Source organism: Eubalaena glacialis, chromosome 6, assembly GCF_028564815.1.
Source record: "Eubalaena glacialis isolate mEubGla1 chromosome 6, mEubGla1.1.hap2.+ XY, whole genome shotgun sequence".
Taxonomy (NCBI): Eukaryota; Metazoa; Chordata; class Mammalia; order Artiodactyla; family Balaenidae; genus Eubalaena; species Eubalaena glacialis.
This window is the reverse complement of record NC_083721.1, coordinates 101933284-101961169: the sequence shown is the minus strand read 5'-3', so window position 1 is coordinate 101961169 and position 27886 is coordinate 101933284. Positions and strand designations below refer to the sequence as shown.

The window sequence follows — 27886 nt, the reverse complement described above, 5'->3', positions numbered from 1 at the left end:
CTCTTTTCTATTTCTTTAAATTGTATTGTCTTCCATATGAAGTTTAGAATAATCTTTTATATTCTTCAAATTCCCTGTATAGTTTAAATTGGAATATCACTGAATTTGGATAATAGTTTGGGGAGAATGCATATTTCTAGTATATTGAGACTTCTTTTCCATGAAAACGGTATATCTTTAATTTACTAAGTTATTAAAATTTCTCTCAAAAAGTCCTACACTTAGTTTGAATATTTACTCCTGGTTATTGTTTATTAATTAGTTGCTATACAGTATAACACCTTACATTGAAATACATCTTAACATTGCTTATTTTTGTCTTCTTTTTTTGCACAAAACTTGCCATGTATTGGTCTATTTTATTCAAACTTTCAGAGTCACCTTTGTACTTTGTTAACTTTTCTCTAGAGGCATTGCTTTCATTGCATTCATTTCTTCTCTTATTTTCATAACCTACATCTTTAGGTTTATTCTGTTTTTCTTTTTCCATTTTCTTAATTCATGCCCTTCATTAATTAATATTCAACCCTTCTTTGTTTATAATCTAAGCATTTAAGGTCAAAATTTTTCTTCTAAATACCAATTTAGCTGATATCCCACAGTTCTGATATGAAGTACAATTGTTAGCTTTCAGTTTTAAGGTTTTCCTCTCTCATTTCCATTCAGTTTATTTTGGTGAATCATTTGGTAATGTGTTTTTTACTTTCCAAATTCAAGATGGTATGTATGTGTGTGTGTGTGTGTGTTAGCTTTTTTTTGTTGGCTTGTTTTTGGTTTTCATTTGGTTCAATGAATATGAAAGAATAAATTAACAACTATAATTTTCTAAATGTTTTACATTTATTTTGTTATGTAATGACACTCTTTAGTGTTGAATATCAACATTACATAGTTCTTTTTTTTGCTTGATTTGAGTCTTACCAGATTTCTTATGTCTAGAATTGCATATATAAATTTTCTCTGCTTTAAAAATTTGAAAATTTTCTGTCATTATTTTTTATCTTTTAAATAGAGGAAAGAGCTTTATTTTTTTTAACCTAAACTGACAGTCTAGTATTTTAAATATATCTAGACTTTTGATATTTACTTTTGTTACAATCCCAAATTTGGATTTTTCCCTACCATTTTCTCTGGTGTTTTATATTTATTATATAAGCTTGTCTATGCTTCGTTTATACTAACATTTGTTTCATGAATTAGTTTGATTTGATTGAATTTTCTTCATTCTATTTTTCCATTCTAATGGCTTGAGTGTTATAGACATCATCCACAATCTTATTTTCCTCATAAATTCCCTAGGAATAAAGACTGAAATTTTCTGTCACATACCTTTAATCATTTTACTGAAAATCATTGATGATAATATTACAAAATTAATTGTAATTACAGTGTTTATAAATAACATGGTATAACACCACTTACCAAAGGTATTCCAAACAAACCAAACTCCAGCATTCCTGTAATAGACCATTCCATTTGTTCCCAAGAAGCAGTATTGTCTCCTAACCAATGTGCAGCATAGCTTCCAGATCCAGCAAAAGTTGACCGGGAGAGAATAAAGCTTCTTTTATTAGGAAAAACTTTTTGTACAGCTCTAAAAACAAAATCAAATTAATAAATAACATTTACTTTAAAATAATATTGATTTTATAAATTCTAAAATCTTAATTTCAATGCATGTATTACAGTCCTAGAGCCAAGCCATAATATTTGCAACTATTCTATCAATATTTTATATTAATTTTGTATTTAGCTATAAATATTTACTTAGTTAAATACATTCTGACCAAACACAGAGAAAAGAAATCTTCTAGAAAAGATTTAAACTTTGAATAATATTCTTTACCAAATTAAACATGTGCTTTTTGTATCCACTCAATATTTGTTTTTGAAATGTATGATTTAAACCCATTGAAATCTCTTTACAATACAAAATATAGTAATCTGAACTTGAACGCAATACAGATTTTTGTGGTTCAGTGATGTTAATTATACCTTAATATCTGCATTTTCAAATATTATCAAGCAATGTTGAAATAAAACTAATATATTTGAGAGGCATTTTATTTTGTTTTTAGAAGTTCATCATCCACAAATATTGGCATTATTCATCTCACCACTATTGGTACCTGAATGTTGTTGACAAATTTTTTCCATAATTGGAAAATAATCAGAAAAAAGATACAAAAGTTTAATTCAGTATCTAAAGTTATCCAGACTACCATAGTAAAAATATAATAGTATTCTCATGTACTTTTTCTATAATATTACTTATATATGAACTATAGTGCTCTTTTTTCTTTCTAGAATTTATTTACTTATACTCCATGACATATAATGCTCTCTTAAGTAAACAAACACTATGAAGATACTGTATAAAATTTTGATATCATGGTATGATCTGGGACCAAATATGGTTTTGAATTAAAACTTGAATACAGTTAATTATGAGAAAATTTTAAATTTATAGACACAGAATCTGGTTTTTATTAACTATAGCATTATAGGTCCTTATACTATGCTTGGAAAATAGTAGACAATCAATATATGATTGTCGCCTTCTTTTGTTTTGTATCGTGCTCATTTTTTATATACAAGCAACACATTCCATTAGAGAATTACTTTGTGAGATAATACATAGAAAGCTATATATTAATTGAAACTCTTGTCATTTTTTTGGGTTTTTTTTAATTAATTAATTTATTTTTAACATTTTTATTGGAGTACAATTGCTTTACAATGGTGTGTTAGTTTCTGCTGTACAACAAAGTGAATCAACTATACGTATACATATATCATCATATCACCTCCCTCTTGCCTCTCACTCATACCCTCCCATCCCACACCTCCAAGTGGTCACAAAGCACCAAGCTGATTTCCCTGTGCTGTGCAGCTGCTTCCCACTAGCTATCTATTTTACATTTGGTAGTGTATATATGTCAATGCCACTCTCTCACTTCGTCCCAGCTTACCCTTCCCCCTCCCTGTGTCCTCAAGTCCATTCTCTACATCTGTGTCTTTATTCCTGCCCTGCCCCTAGGTTCTTCAGAACCATTTTTTTCTTCTTAGATTCCATATATATGTGTTAGAATACGGTATTTGTTTTTCTCTTTCTGACTTACTTCACTCTGTATGACAGACTCTAAGTCTACCTACCTCACTACAAATAACTCAAGTTCATTTCTTTTTATGGCTGAGTAATATTCCATTGTATATATGTGCCACATCTTCTTTATCCATTCATCTGTCAATAGACACTCAGGTTGCTTCCATGTCCTGGCTATTGTAAATAGAGCTGCAATGAACATTGTGGTACATGACTCTTTTTGAATTATGGTTTTCTCAGGATATATGCAGAGTAGAGGGATTGCTGGGTCGTATGGTAGTTCTATTTCTAGTTTTTTAAGGAACCTCCATACTGTTCTCCATAGTGGCTGTATCAATTTACATTCCCGCCAACAGTGCAAGAGGGATCCCTTTCTCCACACCCTCTCCAGCATTTATTGTTTGTAGATTTTTTGATGATGGACATTCTGACTGGTGTGAGGTGATACCTCATTGTAGTTTTGATTTGCATTTCTCTAATGATTAGTGATGTTGAGCATCCTTTCATGTGTTTGTTGGCAATCTGTATATCTTCTTTGGAGAAATGTCTATTTAGGTCTTCTGCCCATTTTTGGATTGGGTTGTTTGTTTTTTTGTTATTGAGCTGCATGAGCTGCTTGTAAATTTTGGAGATTAATCCTTTGTCAGTTGCTTCATTTGCAAATATTTTCTCCCATTCTGAGGGTTTTCTTTTCATCTTGTTCATGGTTTCCTTTGCTGTGCAAAAGTTTTAAGTTTCATTAGGTCCCACTTGTTTATTTTAGTTTTTATTTCCATTTCTCCAGGAGGTGGGTGAAAAAGGATCTCGCTATGATTTACGTCACAGAGTCTTCTGCCTATGTTTTCCTCTAAGAGTTTTACAGTGTCTGACCTTACATTTAGGTCTTTAATCTACTTTGAGCTTATTTTTGTTTATGGTGTTAGGGAGTGTTCTAATTTCATTCTTTTACCTGTAGGTGTCCAGTTTTCCCAGAAACACTTATTGAAGAGGCTGTCTTTTCTCCAACATATATTCTTGCCTCCTTTATCAAAGATAAGGTGACCATATGTGCGTGGGTTTATCTCTGGGCTTTCCATCCTGTTCCATTGACCTATATTTCTGTTTTCATGCCAGTACCATACTGTCTTGAGTACTGTACCTTTGTAATATAGTCTGAAGCCCAGAAGCCTGATTCCTCCAGCTCCGTTTTTCTTTCTCAAGATTGCTTTGGCTCTTCAGGGTCTTTTGTTTTTCCATACAAATTGTGAAATTTTTTGTTCTAGTTCTGTGAAAAATGTCATTGGTAGTTTGATAAGAATTGTAGTGAATCCATAGATTGCCTTGGGTAGTATAGTCATTTTCACAATGTTGATTCTTCCAACCCAAGAACATGGTATATCTCTCCATCTGTTTGTATCATCTTTAGTATCTTTCATCAGTGTCTTATAGTTTTCTGCATACAGGTCTTTTGTCTCCCTACGTAGGTTTATTCCTAGGTATTTTATTCTTTTTGTTGCAATGGTAAATGGGAGTGTTTCCTTAATTTCTCTTTCAGATTTTTCATCATTAATGTATAGGAATGCAAGAGATTTCTGTGCATTAATTTTGTATCCTGCTACTTCACCAAATTCATTGATTAGCTCTAGTAGTTTTCTGGTAGCATCCTTAGCATTCTCTATGTATAATATCATGTCATCTGCAAACAGTGACAGCTTTACTTCTTTTCTGATTTGGATTCCGTTTATTTCTTTTTCTTCTCTGTTTGCTGTAGGTAAAACTTCCAAAACTGTGTTGAATAATAGTGGTGAGAGTGGAAAACCTTGCCTTGTTCCTGATCTTAGAGGAAATGGTTTCAATTTTTCACCATTGAGAACGATGTTGGCTGTGGGTTTGTCGTATATGGCCTTTATTATGTTGAGGTAGTTTCCCTCTATGCCTACTTTCTGGAGGGTTTTTATCATAAGTGGGTTTTGAATTTTGTCAAAAGTTTTTCTGCATCTATTGAGATGATCATATGGTTTTTCTCCTTCAATTTGTTAATATGGTTTATCACATTGATTGATTTGCATATATTGAAGAATCCTTGCTTTCCTTGGATAAACCCCACTTGATCATGGTGTATGTTCCTTTTAATGTGTTCTTGGATTCTATTTGCTAATATTTTTTGAGGATTTTTGCATCTATGTTCATCAGTGATACTGGTCTGTAGTTTTCTTCCTTTGTGACATCTTTGTCTACTTTTGGTGTCAGGGTGATGGTGGCCTCATAGAATGAGTTTGGGAGTGTTCCTCTCTCTGCTATATTTTGGAAGAGTTTGTGAAGGATAGGTGTTAGCTCTTCTCCATATTTTTTATAGAATTCGCCTGTGAAGCCATCTTGTTCTGGGCTTTTGTTTGTTGGAAGATTTTTAATCACAGTCTCAATTTCAGTGCTTGTGATTGGTCTGTTTATATTTTTTATTTCTTCCTGGTTCAGTCTTCGAAGGTTGTGCTTTTCTAAGAATTTGTCCATTTCTTCCAGGTTGTCCATTTTATTGGCATATAGTTGCTAGTAGTAATCTCTCATGATCCTTCATATTTCTGCAGTGTCAGTGTTACTTCTCCTTTTTCATTTCTAATTCTATTGATTTGAGTTTTTTCCTTCTTTTCTTGATGTCTCTGGCTAATGGTTTATCAATCTTTTTTATCTTCTCAAAGAACCACCTTTTAGTTCTATTGATCTTTGCTATCTTTCCTTATTTCTTTTTCATTTATTTCTGATGTAATCTTTATGATTTCTTTCTTTCTGCCAACTTTGCAGGTTTTTTTTTTTTGTTGTTGTTGTTCTTCTTTCCCTAATTGCTTTAGGTGTAAGGTTAGGTTGTTTATTTGAGATATTTCTTCTTTCTTGAGGTAGATTTCTCTTGCTATAAACTTTCCTGTTAGAACTGCTTTTGCTACATCCCATAGGTTTTGGGTCATCGTGTTTTCATTGTCATTTGTTTCTCAGTATTTTTTGATTTCGTCTTTGATTTCTTCAGTGATTTTTTGGTTATTTAGTAGCGTATTGTTTCACTTCCATGTGTTTGTTTTTTTTTTTGTTTTTGTTTTTTTTACAGTTTTTGTCATCTAATTGATACCTAATCTTGTAGCACTGTGGTCGGAAAAGATACTTGATATGATTTCAATTTTCTTAAATTTACCAAGGCTTGATTTGTGACCCAAGATATAATCTATCCTGGAAAATGTTCCATGAGCACTTGAGAAGAAAGTGTATTCTGTTGTTTTTGGATGGAATGTTCTATAAATATCAATTAAGTCCATGTTGTTTAATGTATCATTTAAAGCTTGTGTTTCCTTATTTATTTTCATTTTGGATGATCTGTCCATTGGTGAAAATGGAGTTTTAAAGTCCACAATTATGATTGTGTTACTGTCGATTTCCCTTTTTATGGCTGTTAGTATTTGCCTTACGTATTGAGGTGCTCCTCTGTTGGGTGCACAAATATTTACAATTGTTATATCTTCTTCTTGGATTAATCCTTTGATCATTATGTTGTGACCTTCTCTGCCCCTTGTAATAGTCTTTATTTTAAAATCTATTTTGTCTGATATGAGAATTGATACTCCAGATTTCTTTTGATATCCTTTTGCATGGTATATCTTTTTCCATCCCCTCACTTTCAGTCTTTATGTGTCTGAATAGTGTCTCTTGTAGAAAGCATATATGCAGGTCTTGTTTTTTGTATCCATTCAGCTGGTCTATGTCTTTTGGGTGGAACATTTAATCCATTTACTTTTAAGGTAGTTATTTATATATATGTTGCTATTACCATTTTCTCAATTGTTTTGGTTTTGTTATTGTAAGTATTTTCCTTCTCTGTTTTCCTGCCTAGAGAAGTGCCTTTAGCATTTTTTGTAAAGCTGGTGTAGTGGTACTGAATTCTCTTAAGTTTTGCTTCCCTGTAAAGGTTTTAATTTCTCTGTCGAATCTGAATGAGATCTTTGCTGGGTAGAGTAATCTTGGTTGTAGGTTTTTCCTTTTTATCACTTTAAATATGTCCTGCCACTCCCTTCTGGCTTGCAGAGTTTCTGCTGAAAGATCAGCTGTTAACCTTATGGGGATTCCTTTGTATGCTCTTTGTTGTTTTTCCCTTGCTGCTTTTAGTATTTTTTCTTTTTTATTTAATTTTTGATAGTTTGATTATTATGTGTCTTGGTGTATTTCTCCTTGGATATATACTGTATGGGACTCTCTGTGCTTCCTGCACTTGATTGACTATTTCCTTTCCCATATTAGGGAAGTTTTCAACTATAATCTCTTCATATATTTTCTCAGTCCCTTTCTTTTTCTCTTCTTCTTCTGAGACCCCTATAATTCGAATGTTGGTGTGTTTAATGTTGTCCCAGAGGTCTCTGAGACTGTCTTCAATTATTTTCATTCTTTTTTCTTTATTCTGTTCTAAGGTAGTTATTTCTACTATTTTATCTTCCAGGTAACTTATCCACTCTTCTTCCTCAGTTATTCTGCTATTGATTCCTTCTAGAGAATTTTTAATTTCATTATTGTGTTGTTCATCATTGTTTGTTTGCTATTTAGTTCTTCTAGGTCCTTGTTAAACGTTTTTTGTTTTTTCTCCATTCTATTTCTCAGATTTCGGATATCTTTACTATCATTACTGTGAATTCTTTTTCCAGTAGACTGCCTATTTCCTCTTCATTTGTTTGGTCTGGTGGGTTTTTACCTTGCTCCTTCATCTGCTCTGTGTTTCTCTGTCTTCTCATTTTGCTTCACTTACTGTGTTTGGCGTCTCCTTTTCGCACGCTGCAGGTTTGTAATTCCCGTTGTTTTTGGTGTCTGCCCCCTGTGGTTAAGGTTGGTTCAGTGTGTTTTGTAGGCTTCCTGGTGGAGGTGAGTTGTGTCTGTGGTCTGGTTGATGAGGCTGGATCTTGTCTTTCTGGTGGGCAGGACAGAATCTGGTGGTGTGTTTTGGGGTGTCTGTGACCTTATTATGATTTTAGGCAGCCTCTCTGCTAATGGGTGGGTCTTGTGTTCCTGTCTTGCTAGTTGTTTGCAATAGGGTGTCCAGCACTGTAGCTTGCTGGTCATTGAGTGAAGCTGGGTCTTAGCATTGAGATGGAGATCTCTGGGAGAGCTTTTGCCATTTGATATTATGTGGAGCTGGGAGGTCTCTGGTGTAGCTTGTCCTGAACTTGGCTCTCCCACCTCAGAGTCACAGGCCTGACACCATGCTGGAGCACCAAGACCCTGTCAGCCACACAACTCAGAAGAAAAGTGAGAAAAAAAGATATAAAGAAAGAAAAAAAAAAGAATAAAATAAAATAAAGTTATTAAAATAAAAAATTTAAAAATTATTAAAAATTAAAAAATTAAAAAGTAATAGAAAAAGAAAAAAAAAGAAAGAAAAAAGATGAGAGCAACCAAACCAAAAAACAAGTCCACCAATGATAAGTGCTAAAAACTATACTAAAAAAAAAAAAAAAAAAAGAGAGAACCCTAGAACAAATGGTAAAAGCAAAGCTATACAGACAAAATCACACAGAAGCATACACAGACACACTCACAAAAAGAGAAAAAGGAAAAAAATATATATCTATACAAAAAAAAAGGAAGAAACCAAATCAATAAACAAATCTATCAATGATAATAAACTCTAAATGCTAAAGTAAGATAGCATAAATCCAGAAGCCAATTAGATGCAGAAAGCAAACCCCAAGCCTACAGTTGCTCCCAAAATCCACCACCTCAATTTTGGGATGATTCGTTGTCTATTCTGGTATTCCACAGATGCAGGGTACATCAAGTGATTGTGGAGATTTAATCTGCTGCTCCTGAGGCTGCTGGGAGAAATTTCCCATCCTCTCTTCTTTGTTCGCACAGCTCCTGGGGTTCAGCTTTGGATTTTGCCCTGCCTCTGAATGTAGGTCACCTGAGGGTGTCTGTTCTTTGCTCAGACAGGATGGGGTTAAAGTAGCAGCTGATTAGGGGGCTCTGGCTCACTCAGGCCGGCGGGGAGGGAGGGGTATGGAATGCAGGGAGAGCCTGCAGTGGCAGAGGCCTGTGTGACATTGCAACAGCCGGAGGCGTGCCATATGTTCTCCTGGAGAAGTTGTCTCTGGAACACGGGACCCGGGCAGTGGCAGGCTGCACAGGCTTCCAGGAGGGGAGGTGTGGATAGTGATCTGTGCTTGCACACAGGCTTCCTGGTAGCTGCAGCAGCAGCCTTAGTGTTTCACACCCGTCTCTGTTGTCCACACTAATAGCTGCAGCTTGCGCCCATCTCTGGAGCTCGTTTAGGCAGTTCTCTGAATCCCCTCTCCTCTTGCACCCTGAAACAATGGTCTCTTGCCTCTTAGGCCGGTGCAGACATTTTCCCTGATTCCCTCCCAGCGAACTGTGGCGCACTAGCCCCCTTCAGGCTGTGTTTACGCAGCCAACCCCTGTTCTCTCCTTGGGATCTGACTTCCGAAGCCAGAGCCTTAGCTCTCAGCCCCTACCCACCCCAGCGGGTGAGCAGACAAGCTTCTCAGGCTGGTGAGTGTTGGTAGGCGCTGATCCTCTGTGCGGGAATCTCTCGGCTTTACCCTTTGCACCCCTATTGCTGCACTCTCCTCCAAGGCTCCGAAGCTTCCCCCCCGCCACCTCCCATCTCCACCAGTGAAGGGGCTTCTTAGTGTGTGGAAACTTTTCCTCCTTCACAGCTCCCTCCCAGAGGTGCAGGTCCTGTCCGTATTCTTTTGTCTCTGTTTTTTCTTTTTTCTTCTGCCCTACCCAGGTATGTGGGGAGTTTCTTGCCTTTTGGGAAGTCTGAGGTCTTCTGCCAGCTTTCAGTAGGTGTTTTGTAGGAGCTGTCCCACATGCAGATGTATTTCTGATGTATTTGTGGGGAGGAAGGTGATCTCCACGTCTTACTCCTCCACCATCTTGAAGGTCTCCCAGGCTGACTCTAGGTATTTTTTGATTTCCTCTTTGATTTCTTCAGTGATCTCTTGGTTATTTAGTAGCATATTGTTTAGCCTCCATGTGTTTGTATTTTTTACAGTTTTTTTTCCTGTAATTGATATCTAGTCTCATAGTGTTGTGGTCGGAAAAGATACTTGATACGATTTCAGTTTTCTTAAATTTACCAACACTTAATTTGTGACCCAAGATATGATCTATCCCGGAGCATGTTGCATGAGCACTTGAGAAGAAAGTGTATTCTGTTGTTTTTGGATGGAATGTCCTATAAATATCAATTAAGTCCATCTTATCTAATGTGTCATTTAAAGCTTGTGTTTCCTTATTTTCATTTTGGATGATCTGTCCATTGGTGAAAGTGGGGTGTTAAAGTCCCCTAGTATTGTTATAGTATTATTATACTATATTATATATAGTATATTATTTTCATTTTGGATGATCTGTCCATAGGTGAAAGTGGGGTTTTAAAGTCCCCTACTATTATTATAGTATTATTATAGTATATTATATATATTATTATTATACTAATATTATACTATTATTATTGTGTAACTGTCCATTTCCCCTTTTATGGCTGTTAGCATTTGCCTTATGTATTGAGGTGCTCCTATGTTGGGTGCATAAATATTTACAATTGTTCTTGGATTGATCCTTCAATGATTATGTAGTGTCCTTCTTTGTCTCTTGTAATAGTCTTTATTTTAAAGTCTATTTTGTCTGATATGAGAATTGCTACTCCAGCTTTTTTTTGATTTCCATTTGCATGGAATATCTTTTTCCATCCCCTCACTTTCAGTCTGTATGTGTCCCTGGGTCTGCACTCTGTCTCTTATAGATTGCATATATACGGGTCTTGTTTTTGTATCCATTCAGCCAGTCTATGTCTTTTGGTTGGAGCATTTAATCCATTTACTTTTAAGGTAATTATTGATATGCATGTTCCTATTACCATTTTCTTAATTGTTTTGGGTTTATTTTTGTAGATCTTTTCCTTATCTTGTGTTTCCTGCCTAGAGATGTTCCTTTAGCATTTGTTGTAAAGCTGGTTTTGTGGTGCTGAATTCTCTTAACTTTTGCTTGTCTGTAAAGGTTTTAATTTCTCTGTCGAATCTGAATGAGATCTTTGCTGGTTGGAGTAATCTTGGTTGTAGGTTTTTCCCTTTCATACTTTATATGTCCTGCCACTCCCTTCTAGTTGCAGAGTTTCTGCTGAAAGATCAGCTGTTAACCTTATGGGGATTCCCTTGTATGTTATTTGTTGCTCTTCCCTTGTTGCTTTTAATATTTTTCTTTGTATTTAATTTTTGATAGTTTGATGAATATGTGTCTTGGCATGTTTCTCCTTGGATTTATCCTGTATGGGACTCTCTGCATTTTGTAGACTTGATTGACTATTTCCTTTCCCATGTTAGGGAAGTTTTCAATTATAATCTCTTCAAATATTTTCTCAGAGCCTTTCTCTTTCTCTTCTTCTTTTGGGACCCCAATGATTCGAATGTTGGTGCATTTTATGTTGTCCCAGAGGTCTCTGTGACTGTCCTAAATTATTTTCATTCTTTTTTCTTTATTGTGCTCTGTGGTAGTTATTTCCACTATTTGATTTTCCAGGTCACTTATCCATTCCTCTGCCTGTTATTCTGCTATTCATTCCTTCCAGAGAATTTTTAATTTCATTTATTATGTTGTTCTTCACTGTTTGTTTGCTCTTCTGTTCTTCTAGGTCCTTGTTAAATGTTTCTTGTATTTTCTCCATTCTATTTCCAGGATTTTGGATCATCTTTACTATGATTACTCTGAATTCTTTTTTGGGTAGACTGCCTATTTCCTCTTCATTTGTTTGGTCTGGTGGGTTTTTGCCTTGTTCCTTCATCTGCTGTGTGTTTCCCTGTCTTCTCATTTTGCTTAACTTACTATGTTTGGGGTCTCCTTTTCACAGGCTGCAGGTTCATAGTTCCCATTGTTTTTGGTGTCTGCTCTCAGTGGCTAAGTTTGGTTCACTGGGTTGTGTAGGCTTCCTGCTGGAGGGCACTAGTGCCTGTGTTCTGATGGATGAGCCTGGTACTTGTCTTTCTGGTGGGCAGGACCGCATCCAGTGGTGTGTTTTGGGGTGTCTGTGACCTTATTATGATTTTAGGCAGCCTCTCTGCTAATGGCTGGGGTTGTGCTCCTGTCTTGCTAGTTGTTTGGCATGGGTTGTCCAGCACTGAAACTTGCTGGCCTTTGGGTGGAGCTGGGTCTTAGGTTTGTGATGGAGATCTCTGGGAGAGCTCTCACCATTTGATATTACATGGGGCTAGGATTCTCTGGTGGTCCAGTGTCCTGAGCTCAGCTCTCTCACCTCAGAGGCTCAAGCCTGACACCAGGCTGGAGCACCAAGACCCTGGTCTTCAACTTGCTGAGCCCTCCTAGAGATTTTGGACTTGCCAGCCTCCATAACTGTGTGAGCCAAGTCCAGACACTGGATCAGCAGGCACCTTGATCTTGGATTTCCCAGTCTCAAGAACTTTTTCTTTTCCTTTGTGCTTAAGTCTAGTTTCACTTGTTCACAGGGGGCTCAATGCTGAGGTCTCATACCTGGCCCTTCAGACCAGAGTTCCTCCTATGAAACAACTGTGCTGACACCTCAGCTTAGGGTCCCATGTGCAGAAGCCTGAAACTCTTGTTTTTTAAAAATAAAGACTTGTTTTAGAAGCATCATTCTCTCAGGCCAATTGTGAATTTCATGCTTAGAGCACATATTCAGAGATACCAAACTGAATCAAAATTTGGAAGGAAAATTTCAATTTATGAATTAAAAAAGAATCACAGTTTTATTCATATATCATGTAGTTCTTGATAACTAAGTTTCAAAATTGTGAATATTAGTAAAAGAGGTGATGCTTTTAATGCCCTAATTTTTCACCATGAAAATATTATCTTTCTTTGTTTTCCTACTCTTGTTATTATCCACTATATGTAAATTACCAAATATGTTTCTAGACAATAAATATTAAAGGGTTTTCTGAGTGAAATTGCACTTACTTCTCTGTGGCTATAGCCATACTGTATCCATAGAGGCTGTGAACATCATACTGTTTCCCCCAGTGTTGCACAGCATCCATGCAAATTGTTTTGGAATACAGGATTTTGTCAAGAATATCTTAGAAAAAAATATAAGAAATAATTTCTTAAGAAATATTTTGCCATTTTAAACTTTATAATCCTTATGTGATGTGCTATGTAATACCATATTTAGTTAAAAAGTAATGAAAGACAACAATTTATGCTAAGTTCCAGTTGGGTCTTCACCCTTTACTCTTATTGATTAACAATTACATTTTCACATACAATAATGAATACCCTGTTTCCTAACTTCAGTAATAAATAAATCCATGGAGAAAATAGACTTTAACATGCATATAGAAATATATATATATATATATATTTATTATAAATCATATAACTATAGACCCATTTGAAAGCTTTATAGTTTATTTAAATATAACCTAATTCCACACATGTAGACCTGTTACACAATAACAAATCATTTAAATCTCTGCTTTTCAGTTTTTATTGTGCTTTAATTTGCAGGCTTATATTGTACTGTGATAATATTGTCATCTTTCTTCAGATGTCCTTATAATAATCTACTCCCCTCAGAACACCTCTTTTTCTTTGGTGAAATTTTTTTTACCAATTTTAATGATGAAAACATGCTTTTTGGAATAAGTGAGATGTAACTATTCACATCAGGTACATCTAATAACTGCAGAGACTTAAACCAAAGTGCTCAAGGAAAAAAATTGATCACTTAAATTATGATTTCAAACAAATTTTGTTTCTTTTCATTAATCATTTAATCATGGGCAGTTCATCAGAGGTAAAGACAAATCAATAATCTACACCAAAATTTAAAAACATGCTCCTTCTCTTAGACATAAATATTTTGGCCAGAAATAAAACAAAAAAGTAAACAAATTACCACAGTTATTTCAGGGTCTCAAAATTATATCAAAGTTTGTAATTTAGAAATATATGCTACAATTTACCAGTAAATAAAGATAATTATTCTCAATTAATGGTAAGGAGATAGTTAAATGAAATTTACCAGGAGTAAAAGCTGGATAATTCAGTTTGTTGTCACTGCATCCTTTCTTTGAACCATGAATAAAGCTGGAAACTTCATTCATGTCCTGAATGGATATAAGATAAAGAACAGCAGATTTTAAGTAATTCTAAATCATATAAGCAGAAACTCTCTACTTGTTTGTAAATATTTTATCTAGGGCAACCATGATGTTCCTCTGCTCCTAGAAGACATATATAAGCTACCAACCTACAAACAAACTTGCTTAACTATTCTCACTACTTGATTCCAAAATACTTCCAGCATGAACAAGTCATTATAGTGAGAAAAATAATATTATTTGTTTTTTCATAAATGTCTATACCAGATAACAGAGGTATCTTAGGTGGGATTAAAGGATTTTATACAACCAAAATGTATGTGATTTACCTAGCTTTAATTATACATATAAAGCATTAATTATATTACATTACATTAAAAGTATTAAGCAACTGTCTTTTCTAAATAGTTGTATCAGTCTTCTCACTGTGAGCCTATCATTGTACATATTTCCAGCACATTCATTTATTCAACATAGTTTATTAATTTCAGCTGGCATTTATCTAGTTTCTATGATGTGCCTTGCTAGCAGCTAGGCACAACACTTTTTGCCTAGCTCACAACTCCTACACTTTCATGAGAGGATGAAAGTGAAAAAAGTCAAACAGCATTTTAGTATTCTAATGAAAATGGTTATGAGCTTATTGAATCCTTGGAAGAGTCTCAGGGAATCCTAGCGCTCCTGGGCCACATTATGAGAACCAGTGACCTAAACATCTCTTGGAGTCAGAGTTGTGGGGTATTGCATTTATGGATTTTCTTGCCTTGTAAACTGAAGCCCTAGTATTGTCTTGCTGTTTATTAGTTCTAGTCCATAACCAGTTAAGTAAAACCTTTGGACTAAAAAAGATTATTCATATAAAATCATATATTACACTACACATGCTCAAGAAATGTGTATGCCTTTCTCCATCTCTGTTAATGGCACCAAAGAATTTTTGAGCCTTATTTCCCACATCTCTATAATACGTTCTCTCTGCTCTCACAAAGGCATCACACTCATTCAAGTCCCTCGTTAATTTTGTTTTCCTCAGAAGTATATTCTCTTTATCACTCTTCCCTTCTCCCATCAAAATGATGCCCAGATAGAATTAATGTGAGAAATGAAGGCTGCTCAAGGGAGAAAAGAATAAATTCCTCATTGTGAAACAGATTTTTGTTTTCTTAATAGCCACAAAGGACAATTACGTAGTTATTCTAAAGTACACATTGGGGTTATTTTACTAAAATTACCTGATATATTATATTCAATTTTGTTGTCCCATGTCCAGTAAAATTAATACAAAGAGATACTACAGTTGTACAGCCAATAATTTTAGATGAACCTAAGTATTTTTTCTTCATGAATGTACCAACTGAATTAAATTCAAAAACAGCTTCAACTACTCAAACTCATAAATGGAACTGAGTTGCATTATTTTAAATTTTAAGAGTCTTTTTCTAAACCATTTTATTACCTCTTGTATATAATATTCACCAAGGAAGTGCAAGGACAAAACATTTAACTCTGAAATTAATGTTATTCTATTTGAACTAAGTATTTGCAAACTTGAAATAAAATTCACAAGCTCTTATAGCACTCACTCAAAATAGACTTTATTTTATGTAATTTAAGAATAAATAAAATAAAAGAATTTAATAAATGTAATATAATAATAAAATAACTTAAAACTTAATCACTTTTACATGATTTTAACCACATTTAAAACAAATAAAGCATTTAATATTTGATTATTTTTTATTAAAATGTCTATTTGACAAGATTATATTATTAATAGGTTAAACTTACTACTCATAATTTAATAGAATTTATTTGTATCTCTTTTAATGTATTTTGTATTTTTGCTTCTTTCAAAATTCTGAAAATATTTTTCTCTAACCTATTCAAGGATTTAAGTGGTGTTACGTTTATTTAATGTCATGTGAAAGTGAATTTGATTAGTATTGTCAATATTACAGCCAGTAAATTCAAGCATTGTAAGTCATGAGACAAAGGACTCAGCGGATTGATAGTAATAAGTACTCCTACAGTATCATTAAAATCATCTCAAGTCTAGTAATGACCATTTCTAGGAATTATCAATACCATTTTTAGGGGTGTTTCTTTAAAATCCATTGAAAACTGTATAAAAATCTGGTGGCATTTCATAACTTCACTTTTAAACTAAATCTAAATAAAGATAACCCTATTTTCAAAGAAATTTTAAAATAACTGATTTTTTTCTAAGAATCCTATAAAATGTACAGATAATATATCCAATTAAGCCCCCAGTTATTTGGATATATGAACGTGTTTGGATATATCTTCTCAATGAATTTTAAGTTTCCCAAAACTATATATTAAATTATTAGACTTCTTTATGGAAGAATTCTGCTTGTTAGATTTTAAAGAATAAAATCATAGTAACAACATGATCACAAAAATATGCTTATTTTTTTAGAGAAATGGAAATGTTCTTTGAATTTTAAAAATACTAATGTTTTTATTTTGAAATCACAGCATTAGTCTTAATTATACCAAATACAGTAGGCTCTTATTTTTCAAATATTAGGAGATTATCTTAAGAATGATACAATAAAAGAGAATTCAACCATAATGTGTGTTTATATGCAAAAATCTATTTTTCAATTACAGTTAAGCTCATATCATTTCCCAAAATTATTGTAATATTTAAACTTAAAATTTAAAAGCATTAGCATTGAATCTAAATTAAAAATCTAGAAAATTATAAAACTAAAAATTTGACATGAAAATAAAATATCATCAGTTAAATTACGCTGCTTTACTATATATTCATTCTGTCAGAAAAAAATAATCTGAAGAAAGAAAAAGAATTTGGGAAACAACTTAGCAGTAGGGTTTGGCAATTATTCAGGTAAGAGCTAGAAGCAGAATATTCACTGCTTATACATAGCATATATTAATTCAGTGATATTTAGTGAGCTTTGAAATCATACTGGTTATCATAAGCATTAGTCAAAATGCTTCTGTATTAGTATCATAACTACTCTGTTTTTCTCAGATGCCCCTCTTCTTCCCATCCCTCCCTCTCTTTGGAGATGAATCATGTATTTCGGTCTTCAATGGATGTAGGAAATGAAGTATATTCTCTATATATAGCACAGTCAGATTCTTTTTCACTATTCCTAAATGTCATTTATACTTGTAACTCTGCTCTAATGGATTCAAATTTTTCCTATACAAGAAAAAGAAAGAAAGAAAAGAAAGAAAAATAAAAGAAAGAAGGAAAGAACGTACTTTTAATTTAAATTAAATAATATAATTGAAATTGGAGCTAGAATTAAAAACAAAATGCAAGAGCAGATTGCAATTTTTTTTGTTATTTCTACCAGCAGCTAGGTATCAACACTGCAATCTCACTAATTTTGGGTCAAATAACAAAGCCTCTCCATCTTCATTCTATTACCTTCATAGGAATTCTGACGGTTATGCTAACCTTCTACTCAACTCCACATTTTCATGATGATGCAAAATAAACACTTGTAATTGATTGAATAAATAAATAAATAATTTAAATAATGACTGAATTAATAATGAGAACTTTAGGAAAGTAGAGATACTGTGATCTAAACAATAAAAAAATTTAACTATTCCCAGATATCCATTATCTCTCCTTCCAAAATTCCGTACAGTTGTAATACCTTTGAAAAATATCCCTCATGTTCTCTCTGTGCTCAAGATTATTAGATATTTTTTTCTGAAATATAGAATTCTGGGATCACCAAGTAGTTTCATTCCCCAAATATTGTTACAGTTTCCTTAACAAAAGACCCTAAATCATTGACTATCATCAGTATTATTCTAAATTATAAACCTACTAGCAGGCATCAATAGCTACAGATATAAAACTTCATCCAAAGAAACTTTTAAAAATTAGTGTTTTCCTTTAATAACTTTACCAGTAATCTAGGATATTATTTGTTTGTTGTTGTTGTTTATCTTGAGATAAAACACTTAACCTATTGCCAATTTTGATTTGTTCCACTTAATAACTTACTAAAAAGAAAGTTTCTAAAGGCTGAGGGCTTATTTAAGTCCATGTTGCTGCAATTGCTTGACTACTGCAGGCTTTAGTAAAAGTTTTTGAAGTTACACTACTATAGGCTAATCTCCAAATTTTGTTAACTCTTTTCAACATAAATTATTAGTCATAGAGGTACAACACCTTAGTGACAGAAATGAACTTTATCCTATAAAGTATATTACTGGATAAGAAAAATCTCAATTTACAGTTTTTAGTTTGTATTCTTTTTCTGACCCATGAACATGACAGGTATGATATTTATACATTCTAGAAAAATATAAGAACATTATTTTTATGTTCAATATGTTATAAAATATTTTTTGTCAACTTAATAATCATTTTTATGGAAAAATAATTCTATGCTCATTGTCCAAAATCACAAGTCTAAAGTAACTACTTACAATCCAAAGTCCATCATAATTCACTTGTTGATGGAAAATACTGCATTCATTTGCCCACCATTCTATGCAGTTTGGATTAGTGAAATCAGGGTATACTGTTAATCCTGGCCATACCTGGAAGAATAGATCATTCACATATATACATAAATAAAAGGAAACATAAATAAATGAAAATTCAAAAATTAATGAAAAATCAAACTGAGTGAAGAAGAAGAGTAAAAAATTATTGAAGTTATGACATTGTACTTCTTTACGTATATGTGATCCATGCACCATCTACATTTACAATAATCTCAGGTCTACTTTAAAGTTCATTTAAGGGAAAGTACTGATAGTTAAAGTAAAGAGAGAGTGAGAACATGAAGCATTTAAGTTGGGAAAAATATAAGAATATGGGATGCAGCTGCTATTTTGACTTCACTAATTTATTTTTTAGCATTTAGTGGGTTAAGTTAAAAAACAAATAAACAAAAACTATATAATATATTCATTGTCTGATAAAAGAAATTACATTAGTTCATTTCCAAAGACATTTGTTTCCAAGAAATTCAAGCAAAAGGATTCGTTGTGTATTCATTTTTATTTAACAACTGTGAATATAACTCTTATTGTGTGCTGGGGACTGTTCCAAGTGCTTTTAGTTATTAATTCATTAAATCTTCATTAGAACTTTAGGAGATAGGTACTAATTTTATCATCACTTTACAGCTGAGGTAAGTAGTATAATTAAACCCATTTTAAAGATGGGAGAAGTGATGAACAGAGAAGTTTTTCAAGGTCACACTGCTACTAAGTGGTACAGAAGGAATTCAAATCTAGGCAATCTCATATCTGATTCCACGCTATTAAACACTACATGTACTATGCTACCTCTTTATGATTTATGTTTCTTCAAATTATTTTACTTACTATTTAAAATAATGACATTCAACAAGAGGAATTCAATTTCAGATGTATTGGGATAAATAATATTGTTTTATATCCAAATTATGCATATTGGCTATCTGATCTGTCCATATTCAATAGAACAGGTCATAACGAAATGTATTCTGTGAGATATTAATGGACATTATGGGGAGGAATATTGGCTTTTGTTTCCTGATGGAGCTCATAATTATTTGAAGAAAACTTTCAGTAGTAATTTTAACTTTGATGAATGTGATAGAAAGTGATGGTCAAGATATTCTTTATTATTGTAAATAATGCTATAATAAAATGTTTTTATAAATTGATTTTCTCCTGTTTTATTTCTTTTGATTAAATTACAGAAGTGGAATTATCAAGTCATTGTATCTAGAATCAATTTTGTTTTTTTTTTGTTTCTTTGTTTTTATTCAAACAGAAAGTCACAAAAATTATAAGCATCCTCATCAGTTCACTCAGTCCCATGTAATTAATTTTTTTTATCTTGATCTTTTGTTAGCACTTTTATGAATTCATCAGTTTTCCATTAGAGTTCTGAAAATGCTTATTCATTCAGCTCAGCAGCATAGTCAGTTACCAGAAACCTGTACTTGTCAGAGTCTTTTCCATGAATTCCTTGAAGACGAAACCCTTTTATAGGAACACTTTTGCAAAAGCAACAGAGTACACCCAGACCTGTCTCTAAATGACAAAAGACTTAAAAATGACCACGGTTAAAGATTTGAAGAAAGTTCATAATAATGCAATTGACAAGGAAATTTAGTTACCTCTGAGATATACATTTTAAGGTAATAACTAGAATTATGACTTATAACATTACACCAGAACATATAAGATTTTTAGGAATTTCATGTAATGGCTGAAACATTTATATTAACATATTTCCATACAAATAACCCAAAGAAAGTTTAGTATTAGTTTTTTTTTCTTTTTTTTGAATTTTTGAATTTTATTTATTTTTTTATACAGCAGGTTCTTATTAGTCATCAATTTTATACACATCAGTGTATACATGTCAATCTCAATTGCCCAATTCAGCACACCACCATCCCCACACTCCCACGGCTTTCCCCCCTTGGTGTCCATACGTTTGTTCTCTACATCTGTGTCTCAACTTCTGCCCTGCAAACCAGTTCATCTGCACCATTTTTCTGAGTTCCACATACATGCATTAATATACGATATTTGTTTTTCTCTTTCTGACTTACTTCTCTCTGTATGACAGTCTCTAGATCCATCCACGTCTCAACAAATGACTCAATTTCATTACTTTTTATGGCTGAGTAATATTCCATTTTATATATGTACCACATCTTCTTTATCCATTTGTCTGTTGATGGGCATTTAGGTTGCTTCCATGACCTGGCTATTGTAAATAGTGCTGCAATGAACATTGGGGTGCATGTGTCTTTTTGAATTATGGTTTTCTCTGGGTATATGCCCAGTAGTGGGATTGCTGGGTCATATGGTAGTTATATTTTTAGTTTTTTAAGGAACCTCCATACTGTTCTCCATAGTGGCTGTATCAATTTACATTCCCACCAACAGTGCAAGAGGGTTCCGTTTTCTCCACACCCTCTCCAGCATTTGTTGTTTGTAGATTTTCTGATGATGCCCATTCTAACTGGTGTGAGGTGATACCTCATTGTAATTTTGATTTGCATTTCTCTAATAATTAGTGATGTTGAGCATCTTTTCATGTGCTTCTTGGCCATCTGTATGTCTTCTTTGGAGAAATGTCTATTTAGGTCTTCTGCCCATTTTTGGATTGGGTTGTTTGTTTTTTTGCTATTGAGCTTCATGAGCTGTTTATATATTTTGGAGATTAATCCTTTGTCTGTTGATTCATTTACAAATATTTTCTCCCATTCTGAGGGTTGTCTTTTCATCTTGTTTATGGTTTCCTTTGCTGGGCAAAAGCTTTTAAGTTCAATTAGGTCCCATTTGATTATTTTTGTTTTTATTTCCATTACTTCAGGAGGTGGATCAAAAAAGATCTTGCTGTGATTTATGTCAAAGAGTGTTCTTCCTATGTTTTCCTTTAAGAGTTTTAGAGTGTCCGGTCTTACATTTAGGTCTTGAATCCATTTTGAGTTTATTTTTGTGTATGGTGTTAGGGAGTGTTCTAATTTCATTCTTCTACATGTAGCTGTCCAGTTTTCCCAGCACCACTTATTGAAAAGACTGTCTTTTCTCCATTTTATATCCTTGCCTCCTTTGTCATAGATTAGTTGACCATAGGTGCGTGGGTTTATCTCTGGGCTTCCTATCTTGTTCCATTGATCTATGTTTCTATTTTTGTGCCAGTACCATATTGTCTTTATTATTGTAGCTTTGCAGTATAGTCTGAAGTCAGGGAGTCTGATTCCTCCAGTTCCGTTTTTTTCCCTCAAGACTGCTTTGGCTATTCGGGGTCTTTTGTGTCTCCATACAAATTTTTAAGATTTTTTGTTCTAGTTCTGTAAAAAATGCCATTGGTAATTTGATAGGGATTGCATTGAATCTGCAGATTATTTTGGGTAGTAAAGTCATTTTCACAATATTGATTCTTCCAATCCAAGAACACGGTATATCTCTCCATCTGTTGGTATCATCTTTAATTTCTTTCATCAGTGTCTTATAGTTTTCTGCATACAGGTCTTTTGTCTCCCTAGGTAGCTTTATTCCTAGGTATTTTATTCGTTTTGTTGCAGTGGTAAATGGGAGTGTTTCCTTAATTTCTCTTTCAGATTTTTCATCATTAGTGTAGAGGAATGCAAGAGATTTCTGTGCATTGATTTTGTATCCTGCAACTTTACCAAATTCTTTGATTAGCTCTAGTAGTTTTCTGGTGGCATTTTTAGGATTCTCTATGTATAATATCATGTCATCTGGAAACAGTGACAGTTTTACTTCTTCTTTTCCAATTTGATTCCTTTTATTTCTTTTTCTTCTCTGTTGCCGTGGTAGGACTTCCAAAACTATGTTGAATAATAGCGGTGAGAGTGGACATCCTTGTCTTATTCCTGATCTTAGAGGAAATGCTTTCAGTTTTTCACCATTGAGAATGATGTTTGCTGTGGGTTTGTCATATATGGCCTATATTATGTTGAGGTAGGTTCCCTCTATGCCCACTTTCTGGAGAGTTTTTCTCATAAATGGGTGCTGAATTTTGTCAAAAGCTTTTTCTGCATCTATTGAGATGATCATATGGTTCTTATTCTTCAATTTGTTAATGTGTTGTATCACATTGATTTATTTGTGTATATTGAAGAATCCTTGCATCCCTGGGATAAATCCCACTTGATCATGTTGTATGATCCTTTTAATGTGTTGTTGGATTCAGTTTGCTAGTATTCTGTTGAGGATTTTTGTATCTATATTCATCAGTGATATTGGTCTGTAATATTCTCTTTTTATAGTATCTTTGTCTGGTTTTGGTATCAGGGTGATGGTGGCCTCATAGAATGAGTTTGGGAGTGTTCCTTCCTCTGTAATTTTTTGGAAGAGTTTGAGAAGGATGGGTGTTAGCTCTTCTCTAAATGTTTGATAGAATTCACCTGTGAAGCCATCTAGTCTTGGACTTTTGTTTGTTGGAAGATTTTCAATCACAGTTTCAATTTCATTACTTGTGATTGGTCTGTTCACATTCTCTATTTCTTCCTGGTTCAGTCTTGGAAGGTTATATCTTTCTAAGAATTTGTCCATTTCTTCCAGGTTGTCCATTTTGTTGGCATAGAGTTGCTTGTAGTATCGTCTTAGGATGCTTTGTATTTCTGTGGTGTCTGTTGTTACTTCGCCTTTTTCATTTTATTGATTTGAGTCCCCGCCCTCTTTTTCTTGATAATTCTGGCTAATGGTTTATCAATTTTGTTTTTCTTCTCAAGGAACCAGCTTTTAGTTTTATTGATCTTTGCTATTGTTTTCTTTGTTTCTCTTTCATTTATTCTTGCTCTGATCTTTATGATTTCTTTCCTTCTGCTAACTTTGGGTTTTGTTTTTCTTCTTTCTCTAGTTCCTTTTGTATATGGTTAGATTGTTTATTTGAGATTTTTCTTGTTTCTTGAGGTAGGCTTGTATAGCTATAAACTTCCCTCTTAGAACCGCTTTTGCTGCATCCCTTAGGTTTTGGATCATCGTGTTTTCACTGTCATTTGTCTCTAGGTATTTTTTGATTTCCTCTTTGATTTCTCCAGTGATCTCTTGCTTATTTAGTAATGTATTATTTAGCCTCCATGTGTTTGTGTTTTTTACGTATTTTCCCCTGTAATTGATTTCTAATCTCACAGCGTTGTGTTCAGAAAAGATGCTTGGTTTGATGTCAATTTTCTTAAATTTACTGAGGCTTGATTTGTGACCCAAGATGTGATCTATCTTGGAGAATGTTCCATGTGCCCTTGAGAAGAAAGTGTAATCTGCTGTTTTGTGATGGAATGTCCTATACATATCAATTAAATCTATCTGGTCTATTGTGTCATTTAAAGCTTCTGTTTCCTTGTTTATTTTCATTTTGGATGATCTGTCCATTGGTGTAAGTGAGGTGTTAAAGTCCCCCACTATTATTGTGTTACTGTTGATTTCCTGTTTTATAGCTGTTAGCAGTTGCCTTATGTATTGAGGTGCTCCTATGTTGGGTGCATATATATTTATAATTGTTGTATCTTCTTCTTGGATTGATCCCTTGATCATTATGTAGTGTCCTTCCTTATCTCTTGTAACATTCTTTATTTTAAAGTCTATTTTATCTGATATGAGTTTTTGATATGTCTTATAAAGTTGTCTCCAAAAGAATATTTGTTCTGGTTAAAAATTATGCCTTTTGGAGCTAAGCAGTTTCCTGACACTGCTCCTTATTAATTCTGTGACATGAGGAAAGTTACCTCACCTCTTTCAAATTCACTTTTTTCCACATGTAAAGTAATAATTTTAATCATAGCTATCTTATGATTTCATTGTGAAGATGTATACTATAAATCTTATTACCCAGCATTTAAGTACTCAATTTATACATACAATTATTTTACATCATATGATAAGAATTTTTATAATAATCCAAATAATTTATCATATTTTTTATCATTAGTTTTGTTTATGTCACTGAAAATTATCTGTCTTTCTACAAAAACTGTTGTAGAGATAATTCAAATATCTCCTCTAAAATTTCTCTATGCAATTAAATATCAAATCCAGATTTGAAAGCAAATAAACTCACACACACACACACACACTCAGAAACACTATGTTGTTGCACAACAGAAAATCTGAGCAACACAAACTTAATGAATATCATGATTTACCTCTCCAATAATTGCTGTAGTCCCATCTGACTCATTTACCCACACATTTTGTGCAGTTCCCCTCTCATAGGTTTCATATGCTGCTCCATTGGCACGTTTCTCTATGGAAATTGCAGGGTCCTAATAATTGAGAAAAGAAACTATAGAAAATCAATTAATTTACAAATGTGTAAATACTAAAAATTAACATATATAATCAGTTATTACCAAGATGATGACATATTTCTGCCCATGGTCATGCAAATCTTGAACAAATTCAGGGAGGCCATTAAATGCAACTTGATCATAAGTAAAGTCTTTCTTGTCTTCCATATAGTCAATATCAGTGACCTGTGTATCCTGAAAATTAGCAGAGTATATTTCAATAAGCAGTACTGAAAGAACCCTCTAATCACCTCAACCTTTAAGTCCAAAGAATTTATATTATAAATATAATGATTAAAAAGTAAATGAACTTAGATCTCTTTTATTTCACTAAAGACACAATGATATTGCTTATAAAACTAGTTTTTCTAATTCTAAAGTACAAAAGCATTAAATGATTATTCACATTTGTTTCAGTGATGATCACTGGATATGTATTAGGTCAATATATATATATATATATATATATATATATATGTATATGTACATATATGGGGTTCCTTGTATAAAAAACAAAACTGCACATTACATAAAATACATTGAAATTTTATTACATTAAAAAGTATATAAGCTCTAAAATTAAAGTATATTTAAAAAACTGACTATAATTTTGTTCACACTTCAACATGTGTTCTAGTCTAGTATAATTCATAATCAGTTCTCAAAATTCAGGTAGGCCTGGACATTGCATATGACATAATGTGTACATTATCATTAAAAAAGCAGCTTAATAATTTATATTTATATCTATATCTATATGGTGTATATGACAATCCTGACAATTTCCTACACTTATTATTATATGACAACATTTAACTTGAAATATATTCCCACAAACCCTTCATCCTACTTACAAATGGTATGCCAGCTTCCCGATTTCTTCGTACCACTTCTTTCACTACATCAAGTGACTTATAATTCCAGCGACTCAGTTGGAATCCAAGACTCCAATATGCTGGCATTGTTGGTCGTCCAATGAGCTTGAAGTAAATGGATATTTAATTAGTCTCAATAACGAACATTAGAAACAAATATTAATATGCTTCTTATTGTTACATCTCTAGTATTGATTTGAGTTTAACTACATATTTTAAACAAAGATTTTGTGTATGCATTCTAAATGTGTCCTGGATATTCTCTTAGAATTTTGTTATGAAACACTTAGCAAGTTTATGTTCTGTCACTCATCTTTTGTTAATTTTGTGTTAAAAAATCAGAAAGGTAGCACTTAAAAAAGTAGCATTTACAAAAGTATATTTTGCCCCGCATGGAAAGTTAAAAAAGAGAATAAAAGAATAGCATTAAAGAGATTTGAGAAAAAGAAAATTGTCCCACCACACTCCCACTTCTTGTAGCAACAAAATGAATGAATGAATGATCATCACATAAGAAAAAAAGATGTTTAAAAGTATACAATTTCTATTCCCTTACATTTTGGCACTTATTTCTCTCCTAGTTTGCAAAAATATTAATAAAATATATTTCTACAAGGATCCCAGGCAGTTATTTCATAAGGTACTTATATTCACATGTAGGACATTGGTTTCTTCCCTCCCCCAAGGGCCAAATGGGCCCTTCTCCTCCCACTCTCTGGTGGCCCAAGCAGGCTCAGTGCAAACTCACAACAGAGCACCAGTGTCTCTCACAACAGAGCACAGGATTTTGCACATGGAAAGATGAGTGCAACTGATATTAAGTTTTTTCACCAAAAACTAAGTATTAGGTTACATTAAGACAAATATCTTATCTGGCATGACGGGTTTTCTTTGGTTTAGGTATTTATATATATACGTTTATATATATGTATCTTTATGTAATATACATTTTTTTGGATCCATGATTTCTTCATCATGTATGTCTAAAAAGTGCTATGGGCAAGACGGGAATAAAGACACAGACCTACTAGAGAATGAACTTGAGGATACGGGGAGGGGGAAGAGTAAGCTGGGACAAAGTGAGAGAGTGGCATGGACATATATACACTACCAAATGTAAAATAGATAGCTAGGGGGAAGCAACCGCATAGCACAGGGAGATCAACTCGGTGCTTTGTGACCACCTAGAGCAGTGGGATAGGGAGGGTGGGAGGGAGGGAGACGCAAGAGGGAAGAGATATGGGGATATATGTATATGTATAACTGATTCACTTTGTTATAAAGCAGAAACTAACACACTATTGTAAAGCAATTATACTCCAATAAAGATGTTAAAAAACAAAAGTGCTATGTAAAAATAAAAAAAATACTCAGGTTATTGTATTCTATTCAATTTAAGCATTAAATTTATTTTTTAAAAACTTGGTATCAAATAAAACTCCCCCAAAACTCAGTATGTTTAAACTCTATTCATAAACACCTTATGTTCCATTGAACTTCTTTAAAGATTTGGACATGTGACTGAAATTTCTGTGTGTGTGTGTGTGTATTATATGTATCACATAATTTATTTTCATAAAAGTGTATAAAACATGTTTTATTATATACTATATTAATTTATGTACTATTCATCTTATACCTTATATGTATATATTATCTTTAAAACTTATGAAACGATCTAGTCATTCAAATGCATTATGTTTTAAATTTTGACATACTGGGACCACTAATGTATTAATTTATACAGAGAGGATAATTTGTTTTTCTTCAAACAAGAAGTAGTTTCTTTTGCCTCTCTCTACATAATTTGAGCCCCAATGAAATGCAGCAGTGATTAATAGTGCTATATTCTATACAAGTCATTTATCTTATTCTTTAAATCCAAGCTTCTACAAGTCTGCCCATAAAATGATGTATACAAGTGGACTGCTATATCACATGAATGCTGCATTCTCATGTCAAACATGACTCAAACTCAACTACTGCTGACCACAGACTTTACCCGGCATG

General features: G+C 33.2%; 1 protein-coding gene across 1 annotated transcript in view; it reads right to left on the bottom strand.

Annotated features, from left to right (window-relative positions):
• The window catches only part of SI (sucrase-isomaltase), a 102796-nt gene that overhangs the window by 59312 nt on the left and 15598 nt on the right, over positions 1–27886 (bottom strand). Inside the window, exons 9-15 of the mRNA XM_061193469.1 lie at positions 25856–25981; positions 25065–25196; positions 24858–24977; positions 18658–18771; positions 14133–14217; positions 13067–13184; positions 1423–1594 (exon numbers count right to left, since the gene is read on the bottom strand). Coding sequence (XP_061049452.1) covers positions 1423–1594; positions 13067–13184; positions 14133–14217; positions 18658–18771; positions 24858–24977; positions 25065–25196; positions 25856–25981 — 867 coding nt within the window. The remainder of the gene's footprint in view (positions 1–1422; positions 1595–13066; positions 13185–14132; positions 14218–18657; positions 18772–24857; positions 24978–25064; positions 25197–25855; positions 25982–27886) is intronic.